The 25,075-nt window shown below is 41.6% G+C and overlaps 2 protein-coding genes across 5 annotated transcripts in view; both read right to left on the reverse strand.

Annotated features, from left to right (window-relative positions):
- CCDC138 (coiled-coil domain containing 138) overlaps positions 1-10,879 on the reverse strand; it is a 61,510-nt gene extending 50,631 nt beyond the window's left edge. For 2 of the 3 annotated variants that reach the window (XM_054974907.1, XM_054974906.1), the window contains exons 1-4: positions 10,571-10,879; positions 9,476-9,536; positions 7,191-7,329; positions 6,857-6,975 (exon numbers count right to left, since the gene is read on the reverse strand). In XM_054974907.1, coding sequence (XP_054830882.1) covers positions 6,857-6,975; positions 7,191-7,329; positions 9,476-9,536; positions 10,571-10,639 — 388 coding nt within the window. In that variant the 5' untranslated portion in view covers positions 10,640-10,879. Of the gene's footprint in view, positions 1-6,856; positions 6,976-7,190; positions 7,330-9,475; positions 9,537-9,820; positions 9,852-10,570 lie in introns of those variants that run through there. The other variant, XM_054974908.1, reaches the window with a different exon arrangement.
- Positions 10,880-15,156: 4,277 nt separating this feature from the next.
- Positions 15,157-25,075, reverse strand: part of LOC129325419 (ranBP2-like and GRIP domain-containing protein 3) — a 58,466-nt gene continuing 48,547 nt past the window's right edge. For both annotated transcript variants that reach the window (XM_054973046.1, XM_054973045.1), the window contains 8 exons: positions 22,810-22,902; positions 21,296-21,498; positions 20,152-20,347; positions 19,513-19,611; positions 19,207-19,352; positions 17,465-17,738; positions 17,047-17,381; positions 15,157-15,658 (listed from right to left, as the gene is read on the reverse strand). In XM_054973046.1, coding sequence (XP_054829021.1) covers positions 15,353-15,658; positions 17,047-17,381; positions 17,465-17,738; positions 19,207-19,352; positions 19,513-19,611; positions 20,152-20,347; positions 21,296-21,498; positions 22,810-22,902 — 1,652 coding nt within the window. In that variant the 3' untranslated portion in view covers positions 15,157-15,352. The remainder of the gene's footprint in view (positions 15,659-17,046; positions 17,382-17,464; positions 17,739-19,206; positions 19,353-19,512; positions 19,612-20,151; positions 20,348-21,295; positions 21,499-22,809; positions 22,903-25,075) is intronic.

Raw genomic sequence — 25,075 nt, forward strand, 5'->3', positions numbered from 1 at the left:
CTTGAATGGTATCTGAATGCAGGTGTGATGCAACAGAGCACTGCTTCATTAAGGGTTAACAGGATAATCAACAGCTTAGCACTGCTAGCCTGGTACACCTGGACAGACATGTTCTTTTTCAGTTATGGACTCAAGTCCAGTCAGCCCTAATTAACTTCAGTACTGGGAGGGGAGAGAAATGAGCATTTTGGTAAGCATTCTGGAAAGTTATGAGAAGCTGGCCTTCCTAATGGTTAACATTGGTCAGGAAGTTATAATTGGCCTAAGTTCCCAGCTTCTGTGCTGCTCCCAGTATCTCACACATGTTTTGGTGCTTATGTGGTGTGCTTATGTGCTTCAACTGTGTGGCTTCAGTACTTGTATGCTTCAGTGCCCTGCTGCTATTAAACCATCTGTGTGTGTTAGTGCAAAGTTCCAGCTCAGCTCCAGGTACCTATTAAAACAGCTAAGAGAAGGTAGTTTTATTGTTCTCTTGAGCTTCAGATCTGCTGAGACCTGTATTGGTTGATTTTAATGTATTGTTAATTGGATACTTAATAAAGATTTATGTTCTTAAGTGGTGTTTATTACTTGTAATTAACCCAACCTTGGAACCTGGGAGAGGTTATCTGGTGGCTTTGTGGAAGAGGCAAAAGGAGTTCCTTTGGCTTCTGGGCCAAAGAGTCAGAGGAATGACAACAACCCCTGAGCCCTTCACAGAGCTTAGACCCTGCTTGAGGGGCAAGGGAACGTTACAGCAGGCTACCATAAAACTATGGTGTGCTGGTGTCTGCTAAGTCAATATTTTAAACCAGAGTTTATACTTGGCTTGTTAACAGTTGCATGAATTCTTTTCTTCTTTCCACCTGCATATTGCTATGCTCTGCAATAGAGGACACTCCTCTGACTTTAGAGGCCTTCTGCTCATATGAGAGATGCTGGACTTGCATGAATTGAAAACACCTAATACTGGAGGACCATGCTCCACAACAGAGTACTGTCACATTGCCACTCATCCCCATTCAGCTATTCACAATGCTTTCTCAGGACACTATCTCCCCTCCACCTTCTCTTCATAGCTACCAATCTCCCAGTGACTCGCAAAGCAGTATTGTGGTGTTTCAGCCTCTTCACTAGGAATAAAAGATCTTGCTTAATCACATGTCTTTGTTCAGTTTGCTAACTTACAAAAGAAAATCGTAACAGTTACAAGTAGTTCACAATGCACCCACAGCCACACTTTCTTCCCTTAAACAGCTTCCATTTGAACCCTCATTTATACTCCAAGACAGAAAGAATTTGTATGTTGCTAAGGTATGATCATGCATTTCTACTCAAACTTTTAGTTTATTTTTTGAGATAAAAGAATATAAGGAAATGTGGTGAAACAGTAAGAAAGGGAGAGGCTTCTAAGGGTTGTTAAAGATCTATTTTACTTCAGAGCTAAAAAAAATTAAGAGAATGCAAGAAAACAAATGGCATACTATTCCGCTGCCTTTATTTTTTGGACCCCGATTCCAGATCCAGTGTCCCTGTTTTTGTCTTTTACAAGATGATTTGTTTAAATCTCTAGTGAGAGAGCCAGCTTGGTGTAGTGGTTAAGAGTGCAGGATTCTAATCTGGAGAACCGGGTTTGATTCCCCACTCCTCCACTTGAAGCCAGCTAGGTGACCTTGGGTCAGTCACAGCTTCTAGTTCTCTCAGCCTCACCCACTTCACAAGGTGATTGTTGTGGGGTTAATAATAACATACTTTGTAAACTGCTCTGAGTGGGTGTTAAGTCAACCTGAAGGGCAGTATATAAATTGAATGTTGTTGTCGTTGTTGTTATTAGTGTGCTGTCATTCTTCAAGGTTTGGCACCTCCCTTTAGAAGTTAAATCTTATACTTGTTGTGGGTTTTCCGGGCTGTATTGCCGTGGTCTTGGCATTGTAGTTCCTGACGTTTCGCCAGCAGCTGTGGCTGGCATCTTCAGAGGTGTAGCACCAAAAGACAGAGATCTCTCAGTGTCACAGTGTGGAAAAGATGTTGGCAGGTCATTTGTATCTACTCAGGAGGGGTGGGGTTGAGCTGAGTCATCCTGTAAGTTTCCCAGGGTGTGGAATGCTAATGGCGGGAGGCTTCACTGTATCCTGAGGAGGTTCTTTTGCATATGGATTGGTGCTTGATGTGCTAATCTTCTCTGCAGGGCTATTGTCGAGTATAGAGTGTTTTGTTAGCCTGGTGTTTTTCAGAACTGGAAACCATGCTCTGTTCATTCTTAAGGTTTCTTCTTTCCTGTTGAAGTTTTGCTTATGCTTGTGAATTTCAATGGCTTCCCTGTGCAGTCTGACAAAGTAGTTGGAAGTGTTGTCCAGTATTTTGGTGTCCTGGAATAAGATACTGTGCCCTGTTTGAGCTAGGCTATGTTCAGCCACTGCTGATTTTTCAGGTTGTCCAAGTCTGCAGTGTCTTTCATATTCTTTTATTCTTGTCTGGATGCTACGCTTTGTGGTCCCGATGTAAACTTGTCCACAGCTGCAGGGTATACGGTATACTCCTGCATAGGTGAGGGGGTCTCTACTGTCTTTTGCTGATCGTAGCATCTGTTGTATTTTTCGGGTGGGTCTGAATACTGCTTGAAGGTTATGCTTTTTCATAAGTTTTTCAAAAACTCCAACCACCACCCCGACAGAAAAGAGGCATAATGAAAACATTAGTGGATCGTGCAAGACGGATATGTGAGCCGCACTTTCTCAATGAGGAAATTAATCATCTAAACCACGCACTTCAGGCAAATGGCTACTCCAGAAATGAAATCCGAAGAGCAATCAAACCCAGGATGAATCAAACAACCAAGAAAAAACAGTCTCCTACAGGAAAAGTGTTTTAGCCATATATCAAAGAAATTACTGATCAGATGGGAAACTAATACTTAGTTGGGTAACCTTTTGCTTTAATTACGGCCTTACAATGCCTTCCCATGGAGTGAACCAAGTTTTTTAGTTCTGCAGCTGTTATAATGTGAAACCACGATTGAGTTATTGCTTCTATTAATTGCGTTTTATTGCTGGGTTGTTTCTTACTAACCAGTTTCTTTAGTCAGCCCCACAGATTTTCAATGGGGTTAAGGTCTGGGCTATTCCCAGGCCATTCCAACAGTGGAATATGATTATCTTGAAACCACTTTTTGTACATGGCAGCAACATGACATGGAGCTGAATCTTGTTGAAATATAAATGCTTCATTATCTTGGAAAAGATCACGTGTGGAAGGCTTCAGTTTGGGCTCAAGTATTTCATTTATGTATTTTTGGGCATTTATATTGCCATTTATCACGCAAATTCTGCCCACACCTTTTTTTTTTTTCAAAATTTTTTTATTTTTCATAACTACAAAACACTACAGACTATCACAAGGAAAGGGGAGAGGGAAGGGACAAAGGGGGGTGGAAAAAGAAAAGGGGGGGAATGAACTACAAACACTAAACACTACACTTCAATGTTTCCCTTCATACTGTCATAATACAAAAATAGCTCCATAGAATAATGATGGAGTGGTTAATCATACAGAGAATAAACATTTCAAAATCTGATTAAACTTTCCTCCCCCTTCTAGGTCCCGGACGCAATTCTCTCTGTGCAACTGCTGTTGCGATGCTCTCCTCCTCCTCCCCCCCCTCCGGCTCCTCCTTTTCTTCTTTCTTGGTGCAGCAGAGTTCTGGGTTTTTATTCTCAAAATCCTTTAGTTGATCTTCTGATAATATCTTATAGGCCTGATCTTTATATCTGAACCATATTCCTTCCGGGAATAACCATTTGTACTTTATTCCATGGTCCCTCAGAAGAGCTGCAAACTTTTTATATTTAAAACGCCGTTTCCGGACTAGAAATGGAACGTCCTTCAAAATCTTGACTTTCAAACCCATAAAGTCCAAATCCGCATTGTATGAGTTATGTAGGATGGTGTCCCGAATCTTTTTAGATGAAAAGTCAATAATGATCTCACGTGGCAACTGTCGCTTTGTTGCATATTTTGAAGAAGCCCGACGGACCTCCAAAATGGCGCTTTTAACCTCTTCTTTAGTCGTCCTCGCAGGTGTCGCCAGTAGTTCCGAGACCAAATCCCACAGATCCTCATTTTCCTCCTCTTTCACGTTTTGGAGACGCAAAATTGTCTGCGTTCGTTCCACCTGTAGCCCGATCAGCTGGTTCTCCACCAACTTCAGCTCCTTTTTTGTAGCCTTCACAAGTGACGCACTTTCCAGAGCAGACTTTTCTGCCCCCCCCCCGCTGCTGCCTTAATGGTTTTCACCTCGCTTTCAATTAAGCCCACCCTTTGATCAGTTTCGTTCAGCTTGTCAACAAAGGGTTTTATAACTTCCACCACCGCCCTGCGCACCAACTCTTCGAGCGACTCCCCCTTCAAGGTAGCCGAAATTGACTTACCGAGAGCGGGACTTTGCTTCTTTGCTGCCATTTGGGGGGGGGGGGGGCGCCAACAAAATTCTGGAACTCAACGAAGGGGAAGAGTGAGTCTTCTTCAGATCAACCTCTCCTTCACAAACGCTTGTAGAACAGAAGGGATTCGCTTGTTTACAGGCTTCCGCCTGTTTCTTTTACTTGCCGTTTCTCGTTGCCCGGCGGCACTCGAGGCGCCGCGCACATCTGCCGGCCTCCATAGGGACAAACGGGCAATTCCCCCCCCCCCCGCATTGATTTCGGGGAGTTCTTCCCGCCGCGTCCCGGACCCTGGCTCCCTCCCTGGGAGTCCTGGGGGCTAATCCTTGCGGATCAGCCGCCCGGTCAGGGTGCCCGGTCGTTTCCTCCCGGACCAGCCGAGAGGAGCGTCCGGCATGGCTGAGAAAACGAAACCGAATTCTGCCCACACCTTTTGATGTCAAACAACCCCATATCATAACACTAACTGGGTGTTTCACGGTAGGTGTAATGCAATCAGGATGCAAATCTTCTCCGATTCTTCTTCTCATGTATTTTATGCCATCACTACCTAACAGGGAGATTTTGGTCTCATCACTCCAAATAAGACTGTCCCATTGTTCCGCTGTCCAGTTAACATGGGTTTTAGCCCAGTTTAATCTTTTCAACCTTTGAGAGATAACAATGTTTTTTTTCATGGAATTCTAGCATTAAGACCTAATTCCTCCAGTCTGCACCGAACAGTCCTTGCACTCAACTTCACATTGAATTGCACCATTTCATTCTGTATATACCCCGATGATTTTCTTCTGTCACCTAGGCTCAGTCTCTCAGTTCTTCTATCATTCCTTGCTTGTGTGCACCTTTTCCTGCCTTTACCAGTCTGGTTTTGTAGTGACTGAGTTGCCTTATACCTCTTCAAAAATTTAGAAATGCCACCTGACCAGTTATCATAAAGCAAGTATTGGATATTGATTGAGATAAAATTTATTTATATACATATAATGTAAGTAAACAGTTTATATTGGCTCCTACATTTTGGAAGCACCTCCTAGATCACAACCACATTTATTCAAGTCAATGCCTGGGTGTGTGTAAAGTGGTGTCAAGTCACAGCTGATGACACCACTTTACACACACCATAGGGTTTTCAGCACAAGAGATGAACAGAGGTGGTTTGCCATTGCCTTTGCGTAGTGACCCTGGACTTCCTTGTCTCTGTAGCAGTTTCCGGCAAGCCTGTTTGGGTCCCCAGGGGGCCGCCAGTCACTTGCTGACGTCAAAAGGCAAAATTCCAAAAGGACTAGCAAGTGTAGCTTCCCTACCAGGGTAGAAAGCTGCCACTAGCCTCTCTTAACTAAGCCTTCAGCTGTGGAACTGAGAGGCATGTTCCCAATCCTACCAGGTTTTAAACAGGAAGTCAGCCCTGCAAAGTAGGCACTCAGCAGGTTGAGTCCAGAAACAAACTAACAAGGTAGCATGTGGCAAAATGGCCAAAGAACTGGATTTGGACTGAAGCCACAACTCTCAATAACTCCACACCAAATTAAGAAATTTATTAAAGAGAACTGCAAAAGCAAACAAAATAAACATAGATGTGGAGAAATACAAAACAACAATAGACTATTTAAGCTAAGCTATATTCACTAGAAGTCCCTGAACTTGTTCCAGATGTTGCCTTCAGCAAGTTTCAAAATCCAAAAGGGACCTTCAGCTCAAGTCCAGAGATCCCAAAGAGAAAAGCACAAAGGCTGCTAGCACAGAAATCCACCAACTGTGCAGCATTCAGGAATAGGAGCAAAAGCAGGAATAGGTCCCCTTCTCTTCCCTAACTCTAAGAGACTGAAGAAACAACTCTTTTCAAGACAAGCCACTTGCAGCTGGCCTAAACTCTTTGCCAATCAGAAGGGACGAAAATAAAACCTCTGATGACAGGCTTAGCCATGGCACGTCCTCACAGGTAAGGGAGGGGGGAAAGAACTCATCACCTCACCCCCATAAGGCTACATGCTAACAAGCCAGGTGGCAGGTACCAACCTCCATCAAGCTTTGTTCTTGAGAACTGTTTCAGGTTTGCACCTGTGGCTCAAGGACTCTTATCTGGCTGGAATAGACAGTGCCAACCAGCCCCAATCTCCTAAAAGGAAAAAAAGTCTCAAAAGCCTAACCCAAGATGTTTTAGCGCAAAAATAAACTGAGTAAGTGAATTTCATTACAGTTACCATCCAGTTACTAACCAGAGGCAACCTTGTTTAGTTTCTGAGATTTGACAACACTGGGACAGCCTGGGCCTTCCCGGTCAAGACAATGCATAGGAAGCCATTACTGGCCTAACAGTTTAAGTGCTAGAGAGGATGAGATGCAGGAGAGCACCACTGAGAGTTATTTTTTTGTTTTTGAAAATGTTATCAAATGATATTTCCTCAGAGTTATATCTACAGTAACAAATGTTCAGTTACCTGTTTCAGAATCTATATCCGTCCTTTGAACTTTATTACTTCCAAGAGAATCTCCAATGAATTCCGGCTGTATGTTAGATTGGCTTGAATAGCATTGGGAATCCAACTCTTCAACGAGCCTAACAAGAGCAAAGGATTGCATTAAGCTACATACAAGGCTGAGTAAAAGGTGGAATTACGAGCAAGTTCTCCTTGATCTTACTTTTACAGCAAGAACCTTCAATAATACTTTCTAACCATAAAATATATACAACTGGAAACAAAATCATATAATTTAGTTCAGGGGTCTTTCAATTTAAAAAACTGCCTAAAATGGTAAAGCAATGTTTCTTACCAACTCACGTTTTTAAAATTCATTGACGAGTCAGAAAAACATTTTCTATTGTGCTTTCTACCACTGTAAGTATATTTGGAGCATGAGGAATTTATGAGTAAAGATGAAATTGTATCATCCAACGAGCTGTCCAATTTACCTGTAAGAAAATTAAATTTCATTGTGCTGGTTAGAGGAAGAACCAAATTAGGGTCTATTCTTTTTTCTAAGACAACAGCTTGAAAAATAAAAAGCTGTAACATAACTGCTAATGGCAAATGCCACTGGGAGACAATATATCATAGAGTGTAATTATTGATGGATATTTTTGATGGTACCCAGATGTCATTACTTATCTTGGAATATTGATTCCAAGAACTATTAAGTACATAATTATGTTGAATTTTAATGTTGATTGCTGATATACCCTTAGATTTGGACAACTTTAAACCTGTCATTATGGGGTAAAGTAAATATATTCAAAATGAATATTGTACCTCAAATTATATGTTTTGAATATTGTTACCTCAAATTATATATTTTGCATGCAATTCCTTTCCATATACCTTGTAGATATATTCACAACCACCGCCTCAAATTTCTTTGAAGAGGATGCAACTTTCAATGAATGAAGGAGGATTTGGTTTTCCTGAACTTAGTCTTTATCATCAGGCATATTTGTTAACCTGTACAAATCACAGATCACTCCTCTCAGTTGGATTATCTATCTTGGGCTTTGTTGGAAGCTTCTTGTTTGGAGCAACTTTTTAAATGGAATGCATTAGGGTCTACTTATGTTAATCAACTTATCAACTTATATGGCTTCTGTTCCTCCTGAAGATGAGTTTTTGTCATTTTCTCAGCTGAGGTCTAGATATGATTTGCCAACTTCTATTGAATGGCAATATTTACAACTGCAGTATTTGTTGGTGTTCAAATATGGCCCGGCAGCTATGAGTGCTTCAGAATCTTTCCCACTTTTGGAAACTCTTATTGAGTCAACACAGAAAATGAAATCTACAATATTTGTCTATAAATATTTTATGTGAAGTCAATAAATATGATACACAAAAGTCTCAAAGATGAATGGAATATTCCAGTTCTGCCAAAGCAATGGAATAAGGCTATCATACCTGTTGCTGCTATGAATCTTAAGCAGCAATATATTCAGCAAAAAAATTGTTTAGGATATATTAGACACTGCAGTGCCTTTTAAGTAAAGGATTAAGTAGTGTCCAATCGTTGGTATTGTAACTTACAAGATGTGTCTTTTAAGCATATGCTTTGGATATGCCCATGTTATTTGGTCCTTTTGGGAGGAAGATATTACTCCTTAATTTTATATTAGAATACTGATTTATTTTTGAGGATGTTTATGTACTTTTAAACTATTCGCCTGTCTCTTGGAACCTAACCGATGTTCAATGACATGGACTCTCTGTGCCCTTACAGTCACTAAAAGACTTATAGTACAACATTGGAAAGACAGAAGCCCAGTTACCTCAGGTCATTGGATTGAAAAACTTATCAACATTTGAATGTACTGCATACAGATGGCAACTGCATATGGACTTATTTTTAGATATTTGGAGATCTTTTATAGAAGCTTATTTAGATTTGCCAGCCCTGTTTTTCAGCATTTTTTTTGTTTGCACAAATAAATAATTTTTTAAAATGACTGAAGCATAAAAATACAAGCACACAAGTAAATCGGAGTAGTTGATTATACCAATGTAAAGATAACTGCCAGTCCCATGACTGTAAGACAGAATAGTCTTGCTTTTCTGGTGTGCAAACCTGGCGTCACAATTTAAGTAGTTACTCTGTTTTAAAAGATAAGTTGATTTTAAGACCACTTGTATCACATCTTATGAAAAATTGCAGCAGTAGTCTTAATACTGTTACTTGACATTGATCTGAAGCCAGAATATGCTAACATCCTGGGATCAACATCCTGAAAGCAAAATAACTGTAGTGTTGACTAAATCAATTTGTATTTGTGAAACTGTTGTACTTCATATTCTCACTTTTAAAGTAGAAAACGTTTATAGTAATAATAACAACAACTTTGTGCTTATATACCTCTCTTCTGGACAGATTAGTGCCACACTCAGAGCAGTTAACAAAGTCAGGGCTGAGAGGAGTGGCTTACCCAAGGCCATCTGCACAGTTCATGGCAGTAGTGGCAGTTCAACTAGCATAGTGCCTGGCTCAAAGCCCAGCGACTTAACCACTACGCCATAGCAGCTTTACTTTCTTAATTTTCAAATTCAACTAAAAACAAATCCTTTTTAAAAACATGTTACCTGTAGATATGAGATCTTTTCCACTTTTACATTTGGTTTGTTCTGTATCCAAGGAATAATCCTAAAAGAAGAATTTTGTCCTGCTGTTATGTCTGCTTTCAATATACAAGATTGTTACATGAAATACAAAAAAAATAACAGGACTTTAAGTGGCCTCTTTGATCAAAATTAATCATAGCAGTTCTCCTGAACCTGGAGAATATGTCATTAGAAACAGAAAAATATAATTAGAAGACAGTACAGCAGGAATAAGAAATGATGCTTCAAATGCCAATCTCAACAAAAAGGAGAAATTCATTCATTCATTTGCACAGAGGGGTTGGCAGGGTGGGGTTAATAACATACTGGGTTATTATGCTCCCAGGGAGTTTCTGTACTTTGCTAAGAATGGTTTTAGGTAGGTGGCCGTGTTGGTCGGCAGCAGAACATAATGATTTGAGTCCACTGGCACCTTCCAGAGCAGCAAGATTTTCAGGGTATGAGCTTTTGAGAGTCAGAGCTCCCTTCTTCAGAACTTGGTTAACAACTGTATGCAATGCAAAGATTCAACAGGTGTTAGTTATTCCTATCATATCTTGACATTGGAAAAGAAAAAGATTCTGTTGAACTGTTGCAGTTAAAGACACAGTGGTGGCGGTAGGACGAACACTACCTTTCCCATTGCCAGCTGCAAAACGGCCAAATTAATCATGCAACGAAGTCTTTTACCCCTAGCTATTAATCTTTTACAGGTTGTGCATTTGAAAGCCATACCTCACTATAGAATTAGCAGGAATTTAATTTGGATCAAGCCCTGAATTTGGTTCGTAATACAAAGGCTGGGCTTTACCACACAGGAACAAGTACAAGAGGGCATCTGAGCCTGTCCAGAGTGCTTGCCTTTCACACCACAGACTCCCATCACGCACTGTGGGGTCGGGGAGACAGAGGAGCACGGCGAAAGGCTTCAAGCACGCTTTAGAACTTAACCACTGAGTAATACCCGCCACTGGGGTACTACATCGGTGAAAAGTCAAGGACACCCTCTACTCACTCTGGTGGGAAGGGGCCGCCACCCCCCTCCCCCCACGGTTCCCTCCCCAGCGAAGGCCCCACCTCCCCCGACAAGTAGCGCCTTCTCCAACGCTCGACCGAACTACTCAGCCGCTCCCTGGGGCTCGCCATTGAGAACAGAAGAGCGCGAGCCACCTCTCCGCCGCGCGCCGGCCCGCCTCAGCCACTCACAACGGCCGAATAGGCCTCAAGGCGCTTGCGCGGTGGATGCACCGCCACGCCTCTTAGTATTTTTCAGCGGCTGAGAGGGCGGCCGTCGGTTTGGCGCCGTTTCCATGGCGCCCTCCTGGTCTTGCGTGGACGCCTTGAAAGTTTAAGGCGGACTATTGTTCGGCTGGGTGGTTCTCAGAGAGTCAGAGAATGACTCTGGTACGTTGCTGCTACAGTCTCAGGAAGAAAGGCGGACTTTAAATGACGTAAATAAATAGGCTTGTGGCGTCACCATGTCCAGATGAGGCTAGGAGCGCCTAGCTGTGCTAGTTTTGTATTTCTCGGAAGTTTTGTGTACCGAAAGAAACAATCACAAGGAGCGCTTGCTGTTTGTGGACAGAGGTGATGCAGACCCATTCTGCAGCTTCAGAATTCTACCAGCTCATCCTGCTGAACGAGTCTCGGTGAGAAAGGCAGTCTATAAATAGCATAATAATAAATAAAAACTCAGACTGTTTAAATGTTCGGCAAAACCAAATGGGAGAACTGTTTCCTGCACAGCCTAATTTAAACATACTGCTGAAAAATAGGAAAAATTCATGGACCGTTGCGCACAACCAAGCCCTCATCGAAACTAGGCTACTCATGCGAAGTGGCTGCCTGGGCAACAGCTGCTTGAGCTGTGTCTCTTTAGCATTCTACCTTTGTTCATGTAGTTGCTAAGAGCCCAGTGTGACATAGAAAGGTGAATGGAGTTACACCGCAGGGAAATGTGCCTAGGATTGCCCTATCCGTGTTACATTTTACTTACGTATTTTAGAACTTTTTTAAAAAAATAGGCTAGGCTTTCCCCATCCTACCTAGTTTTGTTGATACAAGGCGTTTCTGTTTTTAGAAGATGGGAGATCTAAAGATACTACCCCCCATACCTTTCACCATGAAATGAGACCAGTTTATGAAGATATATAAATTGCCTTTCTGCAGTATGTTCCTACACTCCCAGACTGTTTGTCATTCCTGACACAGCGAAGAACCCAACCCCCTTAAAAGGTATGCTTTTAAAATAAATGTCAGTCTTTTAAACAAGATGCTGAATGCACCTCTCGGACTTTTACAATCTGTCAGATTCCTGTTTAATACTTCTTATAGGAGCACAGAATCCTAATATTAGGAAACAGTCTAATATAGTCATAGCATTGGTAAGCAAGGTGTTGCCCAAGCATAAACTGATATATTCTAACAAGAATGATCCTTTGGCTTTGGCTAGGCCACATTATAAAACTATTTTGTAGGGTCAGGCAGTGCTCCAATAGGATTGCTATGGAGAAGGGCGGTTGTTCCTGAGAAGTAATGGACCCATGCACAGCGTCTGTCAAATTTCAGCCATAGGATCAGCACCTTTCTTTCTACAGGGATAAGACCTTTTAAAATGTGAATTCCCCCCCCCTCTCCCCCATCTGCCACACCAAGTTTGGAGCAAATGTTTTTGGGATTTATACAATTTTATTAGACCCGATAGAAGATTATAGTCCATTAGCACCTTTTCCACAATAAAGCTTCAGTTAGGAAGAGTGGGTAGAAGTCAAAGATGTATTTAAACATACATGTGGCCCAATTTATATATATATTTGAATGAGTGAGCCATTACAGATTAAACATGGATTGGCGGAGTCAGCCTCAGTATGAATAGTAGCATGTATCCTACAAGTCTGCTGGAGAAAGAGCCACTTCTGTCAGAGGACGGCTTCAGACTTGGAGTGGGTAGGATACAGGCCAGGGATAAGCTGAGACGACAGAGTGGAGGATGCAACTCTGTCCACTCCAGGCACACATGCAGGTCTATCTTCACTGCAGAAGGCAGTAGAACTCAAACCAAAAATATTTTTAGTTCTGAAAGTTCCCAAAGGTAGATTTTGGACATGGTTGAGGTCATAATGAATCCTGTCTCTAGTCATGTGCTGGCAGCAGCTTTGCTCATATAACTGACATATGCATAAGGAACCTATTCTTCATGCAGTTGGTCTGACAAGGTACACAAGCATTGCCAACAGTAACATTCTTTTAAAGGTACTTCTACAGTCGTGTTAAAAATAGCTACTTGTTCCAGTTTGGTGATTTATTGGCAGTTCCCACTGTCAAGTACACACCAGACTTATTATATTGCCATACTGAATCCAAGTAGTCAAATTTAATGTTATCATAAAGTACCAAAAATATTTTGGTCAAAGATTGGAAAGTTACATATTTAACAACATTCGATTTATATACCGCCCTTCAGGATGACTTAACACCAACTCAGAGCGGTTTACAAAGTATATCTTTATTATCCCTACAACAAAACACCCTGTGAGGTGGGTAGGGCTGAGAGAGCTCCTAGAAGCTGTGACTGACCCAAGGTCACCCAGCTGGCTTCAAGCAGAGGAGTGGGGAATCAAACCAGTTCTCCAGATTAGAGTCCTGCACTCTTAACCACTATACCAAACTGACAAAGGGTAATTATTTTCAGAACGCTGTACCAGATAAGATGTAAGTTCCTCTTAAATAGTTGTACAGGATCACAACTGGATCTAGACTGGAATATTTATCAAAAATTTTCTAATTTACCTTTCCCTCTATAATGAGGGGTCAAATTAACTTACAAAAAAGCAATTTAAATGCACAATTCACATCAACAGACGAGCTATTTCTGTGCTGGGTTCAGATACCATTAACCAAAAGTCCTCTTAAAATCTACCACCTTGCAGGCTTTTCTAAAAGCAGACAGTGTGGAAATGCTCCTGATCATCCCTATTAGTTCATTCCACAAATTTGGGACTACTGCAGAAAGTCTGAGAATGGGAAACACCTGTTACCACACTGGGAAGTAGCACAGGTAAAGGCTGAGTACCTAGCTCATGGATTTATATTGGGAGAGACAGTCCCCATGTTATGCAGGGGAGGGTGTGTGTGAAACATTTAAGAGAACCAGCACTGTGAATTAAACCTGGAAAGATTTGACTTAATATATCATTGTCCACTCGGCACAGATGTGAACACTGCAGTGTTTTGTACCAATTGAAGCTTCTGAGGCAGCCACACAGAGTGCATTACAGTAGTCAAGTCTTGAGGTTTCAGTAGCCTGAATAGCCAGATTAGCTGAATCAAGATGGGATGAGTTTGTGCACCCAATGAAGATGATTAAAAGCCCTCATCACAACATTGCTCACCTGTTTTTTCCATTAACAAGGATAGATCGTGCATCACACCCAAGTTCTTTACTGAACTAGCCAATGAAAAGCTCACTCCCATAAAAAAAAACTCACTAGGGTTTTTGGAATGCTGTTCCATTCCAGAACAGCAGCCTTGCTGACTGGCATCACCATGATTTTCAGGTCCCCAAACTACCATCCTTCCCCCCGCCACTTACCAGGCTGTCTGGGGAAACAGGAGGCAGACCAAGACACAGCTTTCACACATGCCCAAATTTCCAGTCAATTACATCATTTCAAGAGTAACCTGAAAGTCATGGATGACACCAAGATTGATTTGGTAAAAATCAAGCATGGCCTGTTGCTTCCAGGTTGCGCCAGAAATGATTTAATTGTCTGGGGGCACGGGCAACTGTCCCCACCTGGGCCCTGTATCCCTCCCTCATTTTCACCTTGGGGAGCCTGACAGCCCTGCCTTATTCAGTTTTAGAGCATGTTCCCCTCAGGCAGCTACCAGACTCTGTCCAAGAGCAGAGAAAGCTGATTCTGCAGACTTGTTTTGATGTCTTCAGTGTATCGATAACATTCAGCTTTAAAAATTTTAGCTTTTAATCGTTCAGCAAGTACAACACAGCAGAGAGAATCTATCCTTGTGAAACCCTGCAGGAAAGATCTCACGCTGCTTCTCTTCAACAACTACTCTATGGGCACGGTCACAAAAAATATCTAAAAGCAATGCAGAGCAGTAGTCTTTATCCACACTACACACTTTTAACAAGACTACATGATCTACTGTGATCAATCTGAAAAGATCAGAAGAGGTGCATTCCCTGTCCTTCTATAAGGGGAGATACTTCACTACAGTGATAAATGCTGTCTCAGGACTGAAGCCAGACTGAGAAGGGATCAAAGGACAGTGTAAACTCAAAAAATAATAGTTTTACAAGCCCTCCCTACCCTACTATTTTTTTTCCTGACCTGAAAAGCACTGTGGGTTATTTTAAAGGATGGAAATGGCATTGGTGAGAAAAATGCTTGCCTGATCCTGATCTGAATCAAGATCCCACATGGCTGCTGTTAAAAAAAACCCCAAAAACCAAACAGTAGGGAGTTCTACATGCAGAACTTCCAAAATCTCATCTAATTTGATCCCACAAGCAAAATATGATCAAGAGTTGTTTTTACATTGCCTAAATATGAAGTACCAGTAGTAATTCACTAGATTGTAACTTTGAACTTCAGTTTCTTGGGAATTCATTTTATATTGTCTAATGAAAATCAGGAACAATATTACATTTGAAATACTACTGTATACGCTTTTATTTCATAACATGCAATCAGAACACTTTAAAAAAGTACTCAGCTATAAGCTGTAACTTTACATTTATACATCAAAAGTGTTCGGTTTTTCAAAAACTGAACATAATTTTGTCTAGATTTGTTGAATGTCAATTTCTTTTCATCCACATATATGTCCGAGTAATTTTTACATTTGCCCACAGTCTGTAATCACAATTCTTTTTGACACTGTTCCTTTAGGACAGCCAAAAGATTCTATTTGTTTCACAATATCCATGCCATCCTTCACAAACCCGAAGACAACATGTTTAAAGTCCAAGTGCTCTGCCTTCTTTAGAGTAATAAAAAACTGAGAATTATTGGTGTCTCTGCCTCGATTTGCCATGGATAGTAAGCCAGGACCAGTGTGTTTTACTTCGAAGTTTTCATCCTCAAACGAATCTCCATAAATAGATCGTCCCCCGCTGCCATCTTGTTTAGTGATGTCACCTCCCTAGAACATAACAAATCAAGGTAACTCCGTGGAGCCTTAAAAACAATTTGAAATCTTACCATTTATTTCCACAGCTCCCCTAACTGGATGTTAAGTGCCAGTAGGCTCAGACATTACATACATTCCTTTATACTGTCAAAATTACTTATCCTAACAAATGAGGGGAAAAGATGAATCCTCAAGCTCAAAATATATTCTGATCATCTGTTTAAGGATTCTCTTACTTTTATTTCAGCTTACAGTCAGTGCACTGAATGGCTGTATCTAGAGATATACTTATGCAGGGCTTTTCTTCTGGGGAAAGAGGTGGTGGAACTCAGTGAGTTGCCCTTGGAGAAAATGGTCACATGGCTGGTGGCCCTGCCCCCTGATCTCCAGACAGAGGGGAGTTTAGATTGCCTTCCGTGCCTCTGAGCGGCGCGGAAGGCAATCTAAACTCCCCTCTGTCTGGAGATCAGGGGGCGGGGCCACCAGCCATGTGACCATTTTCAAGAGGTTCCGGAACTCCATTCCCCCGCGTTCCCCCTGAAAAAAAGCCCTGTACTTATGTGAAGGAATACATGGGGGGCTCCAATTCACAGAAATGGGCAACATTTCATTCTCACAGAATCAGAGAGTTAGAAAGGGCCTTACAGACCATCTAGTCCAATCCCCCACCCAATGCAGGAACAGTCTAAGGCACCCTCGACAAGTATTTGTCCAGACACTCCTTGAAGACTGCCAATGAGGGGGAACCTACCACATCCCTAGGTAGCTGATTCCACTGCTGGATTACTCTTACTGTGAAGTTTTCTTAGTGTCCAGCCAGTACTTTCCCTCCTGTAGTTTAGAACCCATTGTTTTGAATCCTAGAGTCTGCTGCCAACAGGAACAGCTCCCTTCCCTCCTCTAAGTGACAGCCTTTTAAATACTTAAGGAGAGCAATCATGTCCCCCCTCAACTTCCTCTTCTCCAAACCGAACATTCCCAGGTCCCTCAGCCTTTCCTCGTAGAGCTTAGCCTCCAGGCCCCTGGATCATGCTCCTCTGCACCCCTTCCAATTTGTTCACATCCTTTTTGAAATGAGACCTTCAGAACGGCACACACTACTCCAGGTGGTGCCTGACCAACGTGGTATATAGTGGGACAATGACATCCTGTGTTTTGGATGTTATGTGTTTGTTGATACACCCCAAGACTGCATTCACCTTTTTCGCTGACTGCTCATATTTAGCTTCTATCCACCCAAATCCCAAGATCCATCCATGTTTATCCACTCTTTAACTAAATACAAATTAAGATGTTTTTGAAACTCTATGGACAATGGTTTTATTGACCCTTACAATAAATCCCTACTCTTCAACACAAACCCATCAGTGTACATACCCAACAGTAATGTTTGCACTTACTTGACAGACAAAACCTGGAACTATTCTGTGAAATATGGAGTTTCTGAAACCAAATCCCTTTTCTCCTGTACACAGTGCCCTGAAGTTTTCTGCTGTTCGAGGAACAATATATGAGAACAGTTCCACGGTTATATGACCTAGAAGTTCATCATCAGCAGAAACTTCAAGATATACTACAGGATTAGTTTCCTTTGACAGTTCTGCTGCCAGGGATACATGGCCTTTTTGTAGCTCTGACAAGCTTTGTTGACACTCTTCAAATCTCCTCTTGAAGGAATCAGCCAGTTCTTGGTTTTTAAATCTGACTGCAAGCTGTTCCACTTTAGCTTCACCATCTGAAATTGAAATCCCAAAGTGTACTGATCAGAAAAGCTATTACATTAAGAAATTTAAAGATTCTTTCTTCACAAATGCTTACCTGCATAATCTGTAGCAGTCCAAACCATAGCATTGTTTGAGGTATTCAAGGGTTTTAAATCCATTGCTTTTGTGATTATATGATTTGCACAGACTTTAAGAACTTGGTCCCTTCTCATTAAAACTCTGTAGTATTTCTTCTGTGTATGGAACAAGATCTTTATTTCTCCCACACCACGTTCTTTCCACTGATTGACTTCTCTGTCCCATCTGTAGAGTTTTGACCTCTCTTTGAAAATAATTTCTTCATCTTCTTCTCCTGACTTCACCTCAACCTGGCAGATACAAGATGTTGTGTTCTTATTCAGACCACTATTATCATTACTCCTTAATATAGCTCATTCACATATGTGTGAAGAGATGTATTGTCTAGCAGGCCCCCCCAGCATAAAAAAATGACTACTTTCCCAGTGATAAAGTAGTATGCACAGCTGCCTCCTGGAAGCTTTGAAATCCCAGGTCACAGTTCCTTCTTTTACTGATATCAGCCAAGCGAATTCACCTGTCTTAAAAGTCCCACTTTTGAAACTTCACCAGAAATCTTTGTGTGAGCTTCCACTACTGTTTTTTTGGAGTAGGTGGCAGAATAGAATCCTCATAATGTACAACAGCTTCCATGTATGCTAGCAGATATTCTCACAGATTTTCCCTCTAGCAGTTCCTGGTACTTCAGGCCTATTATCTCAGATTTGCTGATACCAACAACAATCTATTTTTCTGAAACTTAAGGAAAAGTAGCAGACAGTATTGTCTATTAACTGATGAAGAGGTGAAACCAAGACTGACAGCTTGGAACAGTGATGAGTAGGGGTAATCAGGGACAGGAAGATTCAGTTTTCCCACTTCAGAATTTCCAAAGCGGGAAAAAGAATCGGAAATAAGCGATTTCCAAAGCGGCTTGCTTATTTCCCTGCTTTGGTATGTTCTGTAAAGATTCTGAGCATATTGAGACTTGCCGCTCCACTGCTTATTTCACCTGATGGGAGCTGGAGGAGGGGGTTCCCTCCTCCCCCTCCCATCGAGTGAAATAAGCAGCAGCAGGACTTTTCCCGCTTCAGCTGGCTGGGGATCCCCTGCCAGCCAGCTGAAGTTTAAAGGGCCCTTTCCCTGCCGTGCAAGGAAGCCTGGAAAGGGCCCTTTCCCTGCCATTTGAGCGCCTGCCTTTAAATGCCAGCTGGCCCACAGGGATCTCCCCCCACGGGCCAGCTGAAGCACCGAAAGGGCCCTTTCCCTGCCGCTTGCGCAGCAGAAAAAGGGCCTTTTAATTGCCAGCTGGCCCGCAGGGATCCTCCATAGGTCAGCTGGAGCCAGCCGGGGTTTGAAACCCCCGAAGTGACTCAAATCGCTTTGGGAAGCTTTGATTCAGCATTTCTGAATCTTTTCAAATCGGGTCTGATTCAGGTATTTATCCTAAATCGGAAACCCGAACTGCACACCCCTAATGATGATTGCAGCAAAGCTACAAAATAGAGATCATCCTGTATACCTGCCTGGCTCACATGGGGAGATTATGGAACTGTAGGAGGTTTCCTCAAATTACCACCTGATTCAAAGGTAATGTGGATTATTATCTTATCCTAACATTTCCCTAGTTAACATCTCTCTTAATCTTCTTCACTATCCCATGCTGTTCCAACAATGGAACTGGCCATAAAGACTTGCAACACAATAGTAATGCTGTGTGGGAACTGTGGCAGGAGCCTTACAATCCCTTCCTCCCTAAATCTCTGATTAAAGTCTTACCTCTGGCAGAGATACTATTGGTTCAAAATGAATATCATCATTATGTACAACTTCTTCATCACTCCCATCTTCTTCATTCTCTCCTTTAGCAGCTGGCTGCACTCCAAATACGGTTGCTCCTGTATCTGCCCACTTGAAGTTTTTGTCTGATTAGATAGGGGGAAAATCTTAATACTCTAGAAAAAAGTACACTTACATACACAGCAAAAATTCCTGCCTCAATAAAGTAATTTATCCCACCACTAAAAGCTTCTAACACAAGTTCTCTCAGTATACTTTGTCTATACATCCTTACAGATGCCTTACCTTTAGAACCAAAAGCAAAATCCCCAGAATTATTTGAAGCCAGATCAGCAAAAGACAAGCCATGCACATTGCCAAGGTCAAATGAGAAAAGTTGATGTTCTGTATAAACAAACAACAATGTAAAGATTATTTTACTGGTACTGCTTTTCCTCCCTCTTTCCACCAGTACAAAGCTCTAAGGATCTGTCCCCCTCTTTATAGAGCGAGATCTCTCCCAACTCCACCCACCTATATACGAAGGACCTGGGGGTAATTTTCAAGCCACTGCATTCAGAAGTGTTCGAAATGTTGCCCATAATCCAGGCAGGCTAAGGCACCTTTTCACATTCCCCCTCCCTGACAGCTCTCACACTTCACTATGGCATGCAGTTTTAACTAGCTCAGGATGGTTCATGTGAGTTATTAGATCTTGATGCCTTTTGTGGGTTGGATCTAGCCAGTCTTTTCACTAAATCTTACCTAATCCTTCTCCTTTCTTCGTCCCCCAGTGCACATGCATTTTACCCATGCAGGTCCCATCATTCACACTATAGGCTTTATGGTGCTCAAAAGAGACTCTAACTCCCCTTCCCAATAGCAGAAAAGCTAGTTGGTGCCAAGTATAAGATTTTTAAATACATTCCAAGCAGAAGAGTATACCCTGGTTGGTAGATGATGTAGAATTTGAATCATTTTCTTTTTTAGTTGACAAATCAACAGGTGTATCATCTGTTCCCAACGAAGACTGTGTAGTCTGTTTAGATTCTGAATGCACTTCATTTTTACTGCCTGGAGCAACAGGCTTTGCTTCCTTAGTAGTACTCACATCAACTGAACTTGTGACTTCACCTGCTTCCTGAAAAGAGAAATTCACTGTAAACTTTTTTGTTCTTTTAAACTAGGGCTAAATCTTCAAAGGTCTGAGGTGAAACCACTTGAGAAGTACTAGATAGTACTAGAAACCAGAGCTTGTCTATTTAGCCAGGTACATTCCGGGCAGAAGTACAAAAGAACTATAGAAATTACCAATTTTCTTGGAATCTTCAACATGGTTTCATACCCCCTTTGTTAGTGATTATACTAGAATCATAGTTCAAAGGAACCAATAACCCTGCCGTCCAACTTCCCTTTCAAGCCTTTTCATCTGCCATACCATCCTATACAATCCAAATTACAGTGTGCCAGAAATAAGAGCACGTGCAATGCAGAGAAATCCTACAGACCAAATAGTTTAAGCTGACACATGCAAATGAATCCTAGCAACATGCTATAAAGAAAAACAAAGATTCCAGGATCACTGCCAATGTGGTCCAAGCCAAGATACCTTCCTGAGCTTACATATGACATTAACCAGTCCTTGAGCATGAGCAAATTTTCCTAAGTCATGTCATGAGAAATTTGAGAACCTCGCCATGCATTCAACATCACATCACTGGCTGTGACAGGTCCCGATGATCCAGAGGAAGTGGGAAAAATTCAACCTCATTGGCACCTCTTTGTTTAATTAAGCATGTTCAGCTCATGTAGCTTTTTATACAGCTTATGAATCAAATCTGAAAAGGATGGAAGGTTGAAGACCAGCAACAGAGAAGGATTATTTATCAGGACTATGGCTTGGGTCCTGCAGAACATTTTTCCTGCTGCTGCCCAAAATATATAGCGGACTCTGAGAACCAGCATGAGGAGGAGCTGGAGGTGTGCAGCAACAGTGAATTAGCTAAAATTCATGGAAATTGTTGGCAGGATCCAACCTTATAAGTAAACCCATTTGCAGGATTATTTAAGATCAGACCTTGTTACCTACTTTAGTTTCTTGAATTTTTCTAAGTTCTGTTTGAAAGTCTTCCAAGTTTTCATTGTCTTCTTCAGTATCACTGCCAATGCCACAGAAAAATGTTGGAGGAAGCTTCAGTGTCTCTGCTTTAGCCTTTTCTTCAGGAGTTGGTTTCTTTTCCCAGACTAAAACACACTCACTCCCGTTTTCTGCTTCATTTTCTCCCATGATACCTAAACAGAGAATATTTTACACTTTACTGAAAGGAATGAAGAGTAGAGCAGAATGAGATAAAGCATCCAAATTGTTAATGAAAAGGTTAGGAAGGTCTGTTTTTTTAAAAAAAACAAATAGTTCACATACTACTTTTCACAAGTTTCTCCTTGTAACCTGCTTCTATACAAACTCTAGGCGTATGTCCATTTTGAAGAATCACTTGGATGATCTTTATAATAGCGTTCTTAAATGAATTCTAGAGATGAAGCAGTCAAGCTAGTGGTTGAGCTGCTGTGATATCACAGAACATTCATACACTTCCCTTCACAGAAGTGAACATTCTATTCAGTTGTCTGTTTTCAGAAGTTAAAAGTTCTGTATAAACTGGGAGAAACTTCTATACAGAACCTGTGGACAAGAGGAACTGGGTGAGCAGGAAGACTGGAAGGCTAAGGAAATGTCCAGGGCACTGAGAGGGTAAGGGGCAGATTCAATCATCTTTTTTCACTGGTAAAAAGAGAAGACTTATCTTTTAACTACCCAAACAGGCTAGGCAGATGATCATGGCACCTGCATAGGCAAAAACCATGTGCGATAGAGACTGTAGTAAGAACAAGAATTGGGCAAGATTGAGCAAAAGAAGCTGACTGTAACTTTTAAGTACAACACTATGAATCAGGAACCTGAAAGGTGAACTTAGAGGAGTCAAATCTTAAGACCTCATTTTCTGTAAGATGCTGCACCAACTTTTAATAGCTTTCCTTCTTGGTCTTTAGTTGTTATGAGGACCTAAAGTGCCAGTGTGTTATGGCTGATAGTGCCAAACTGCAAGCTAGGAGAGCAAAGTTCAAATTTCCACTTTGCCATGACAGTCACTAGCTAACTTGAGCTAGTCACTGCCTCACAGTTTAGCATACCTCAGAGTTACTGTAAAGATAACACGGAGCAGGGGAGAACCTTGTAGTCTGCCCTGAGCTCCTGGAAGCACGGGTAGGATAAAAATGTAACAAAAAGATGATTGTTCACCGGAGGTTAGAAATGTCAGGTTTGTAGCAAGATTTTCAGCATGTGCTATGATATTGCAGGATTCTAATTTTTCAAATATACAGCTTAGAGCTGTAATATTAACTTTTATGTACATTGCAGTAAGAAAAATAACAACAAACTTGGATTTCTTTACTTGGTTTCTTATTATTCTGCGATACCCTGCATAAGCAAATAATATGTAAATAAATATGCAAATTACTATAAACTACTATGAATTTGGAATCAAGAATTACATTCCTAAAGATTGATGTTACAACCTTCTTCCCAAAGATTTGTTGTACCTCTGTCAGTTTCCTTTGGCCTTGTGTGTTTTTCAGGTTCATCAGGATATAACTTTCCATTAAGATTCTTCACTGCTGTCTCATAGTCCTCATCTGAAATATGAAAGAAGTAGATACTTTGGCACTAATGTATAACTGAAAGTACTGCGTACACTGAAGTCTACAGCTACAAATTAAAGGAAAAAACTAATTTAAGTCAAAAGACATTTCAAGAATCCATTAGCAATATTGGGACACTCCCGCAACAAAGAAATACCAATTCACTAGTGTTTCAAGGTCTCAAAACATAAGACCCGGCAATAATCACTGACTGAAAGACAACTGGACTTAACGTTAGTTGTATCTGAGAATAAGGTGCTGACTGTTAGACTTAATATAAACACAATTAATTCTTCTTTAGGAACAGTGGAATATAAACAACTATCCATGAATGGGAAGGCATATGGAATTCCTCTCCGTTTCTGCAGCTCCCTTCTGACACTCAGAAAGGTCATTCCTGGGGTTGTGGGATCCATGCAGGGTAACAGCCATGACAGTTAGTGGGCTGAAATGAGGGGAGACAACAGGACTGAACCAACCCCTTTCTTCAGTGAAGTTACATTTATGGAGTTGTCCTTCCTCACTCACTCCCCAATCCCCGCCCCCACCCCCCAGCCATTCCTTCATGTGAGTCCTGAATCGCTGAGAATATCTTTCCACCGGTTGGAAGATGCTGCAAGTAAAGTGAAGAATGCAGAAGAACTCCATGCTCCACATACAGAGAGGTAGGACAGATGCTATCATCAATTTCTGAAAGTCAAAATTATGATTTTAGGATAAAGAGTTGAGAACAAAACATTGGACTTACCTGAAGATTTCTTCTCTTCAGTGGGGCAAAGGCATCCAAACTGGGTAGGCCACGCCTCCTCTCATTCCAGACAGGGCTATGCAAATTTGTCTATGCCTCCCAAAGACAGAGCGAGGGAGTTCCTCCAGACATAAAATAGCCTAGCTCAATATGATTTTGATTTTTGATTTTTTGCAATTCTAACACATTAACAGCATTATAACTAATGGATAATTCCGTATCTTAATTCCCAATATGGTAACTCCTTCCAAACACAGCAGTGAGAAAATTGGATGCCTTCGCCCCACTGAAGAAACCTTCAGGCAAGTCCAATGTTTTGTTCTTCTTCAGTGGGGGAAGGCATCCAAGCTGATTATATAACTAAGCTTAGACTGAATGGGAGAAAATACTTGCACTACTGTTCCAACACCTGTTGGAGACTTGTCTCCAGAAGGCAGCTTCTATAGAATTTTTTGTGTGTTCTATAGTGTTTTAAAAAGGTGATAAGGACGACCATATTGCCGTCTTACTAGTAGGGATGACCAGTTCGGAATTCGGTAAAACTTACAGAATTTTACCGAATTCGGTGTGTTTACCGAATTTATTTGGTTGAATTCGGTGAACTTCGGTAAGTGTGGCAGCAGTCTTCCCTTGCAAAAGAACAAGAAACACTGCTTCCCACCTTTTTTGACCTGGAATGAGTCAGAGGCAGGAGGAAGGAGGAGAACAGGGAAGAGAGGAGAAAGTGTGACTGGCCACTCCTTCCTGCAGCTCTCCTTCTCTGGCAAATTGGATTCTAGAGAAGGGAAGTGCCTTTTTAAAACTGCCATGCAAAGAGTTAAACTGGAGGCTTGTTTGTAAGCTTCCATTTTACTCTGGCCTGATGACAGAGAGATACTGCTGCTTCTGCTGGCTTGGCTGTCTCTGTGGTCTAGGATGGCCTGCTGGACTTCTCTGAGACTACATGGATTCCTTGAGAGTGATTCCTTCCTGCTGCTGACATGCACTTGAAGGAGGACTTCTGGACCTGAGAGGACTACTGCACTGCACCTTACTTGAAGACTAGGTCTGAGAGCTGTTAAGACACACAGGATTTTTTTCTCTTTTGGGGGGAGGTGGTGGCCTTGGTGAATTGGGGGGGGAGGGATTTTTTTGTTTGCATTTTAAATTAATTTGTTGCTTAATATTTTCTGCTAATCCTTGTGGGGGGTAAATTTGGTTTTCTTGCTCATTTTTTTGCTACATGTGGGGTGCTTTGGTTGGGCTGCTGTTCTCCACTGTAGAGTACTCTGGCTTCCTGCTCACACCATGCTGAGCAGGACCGTGATGCCCTTGTTTTACAGGGCTGCCAAGGACCATGTACAATCACAATTGTCTCGTGCTGCCAGGAGAACTGTGTATTTCACGTCCGACAATTGGGCCTGCCTTTAGAGGCAGTGT

This window comes from Eublepharis macularius, chromosome 3, assembly GCF_028583425.1.
Source record: "Eublepharis macularius isolate TG4126 chromosome 3, MPM_Emac_v1.0, whole genome shotgun sequence".
Taxonomy (NCBI): Eukaryota; Metazoa; Chordata; class Lepidosauria; order Squamata; family Eublepharidae; genus Eublepharis; species Eublepharis macularius.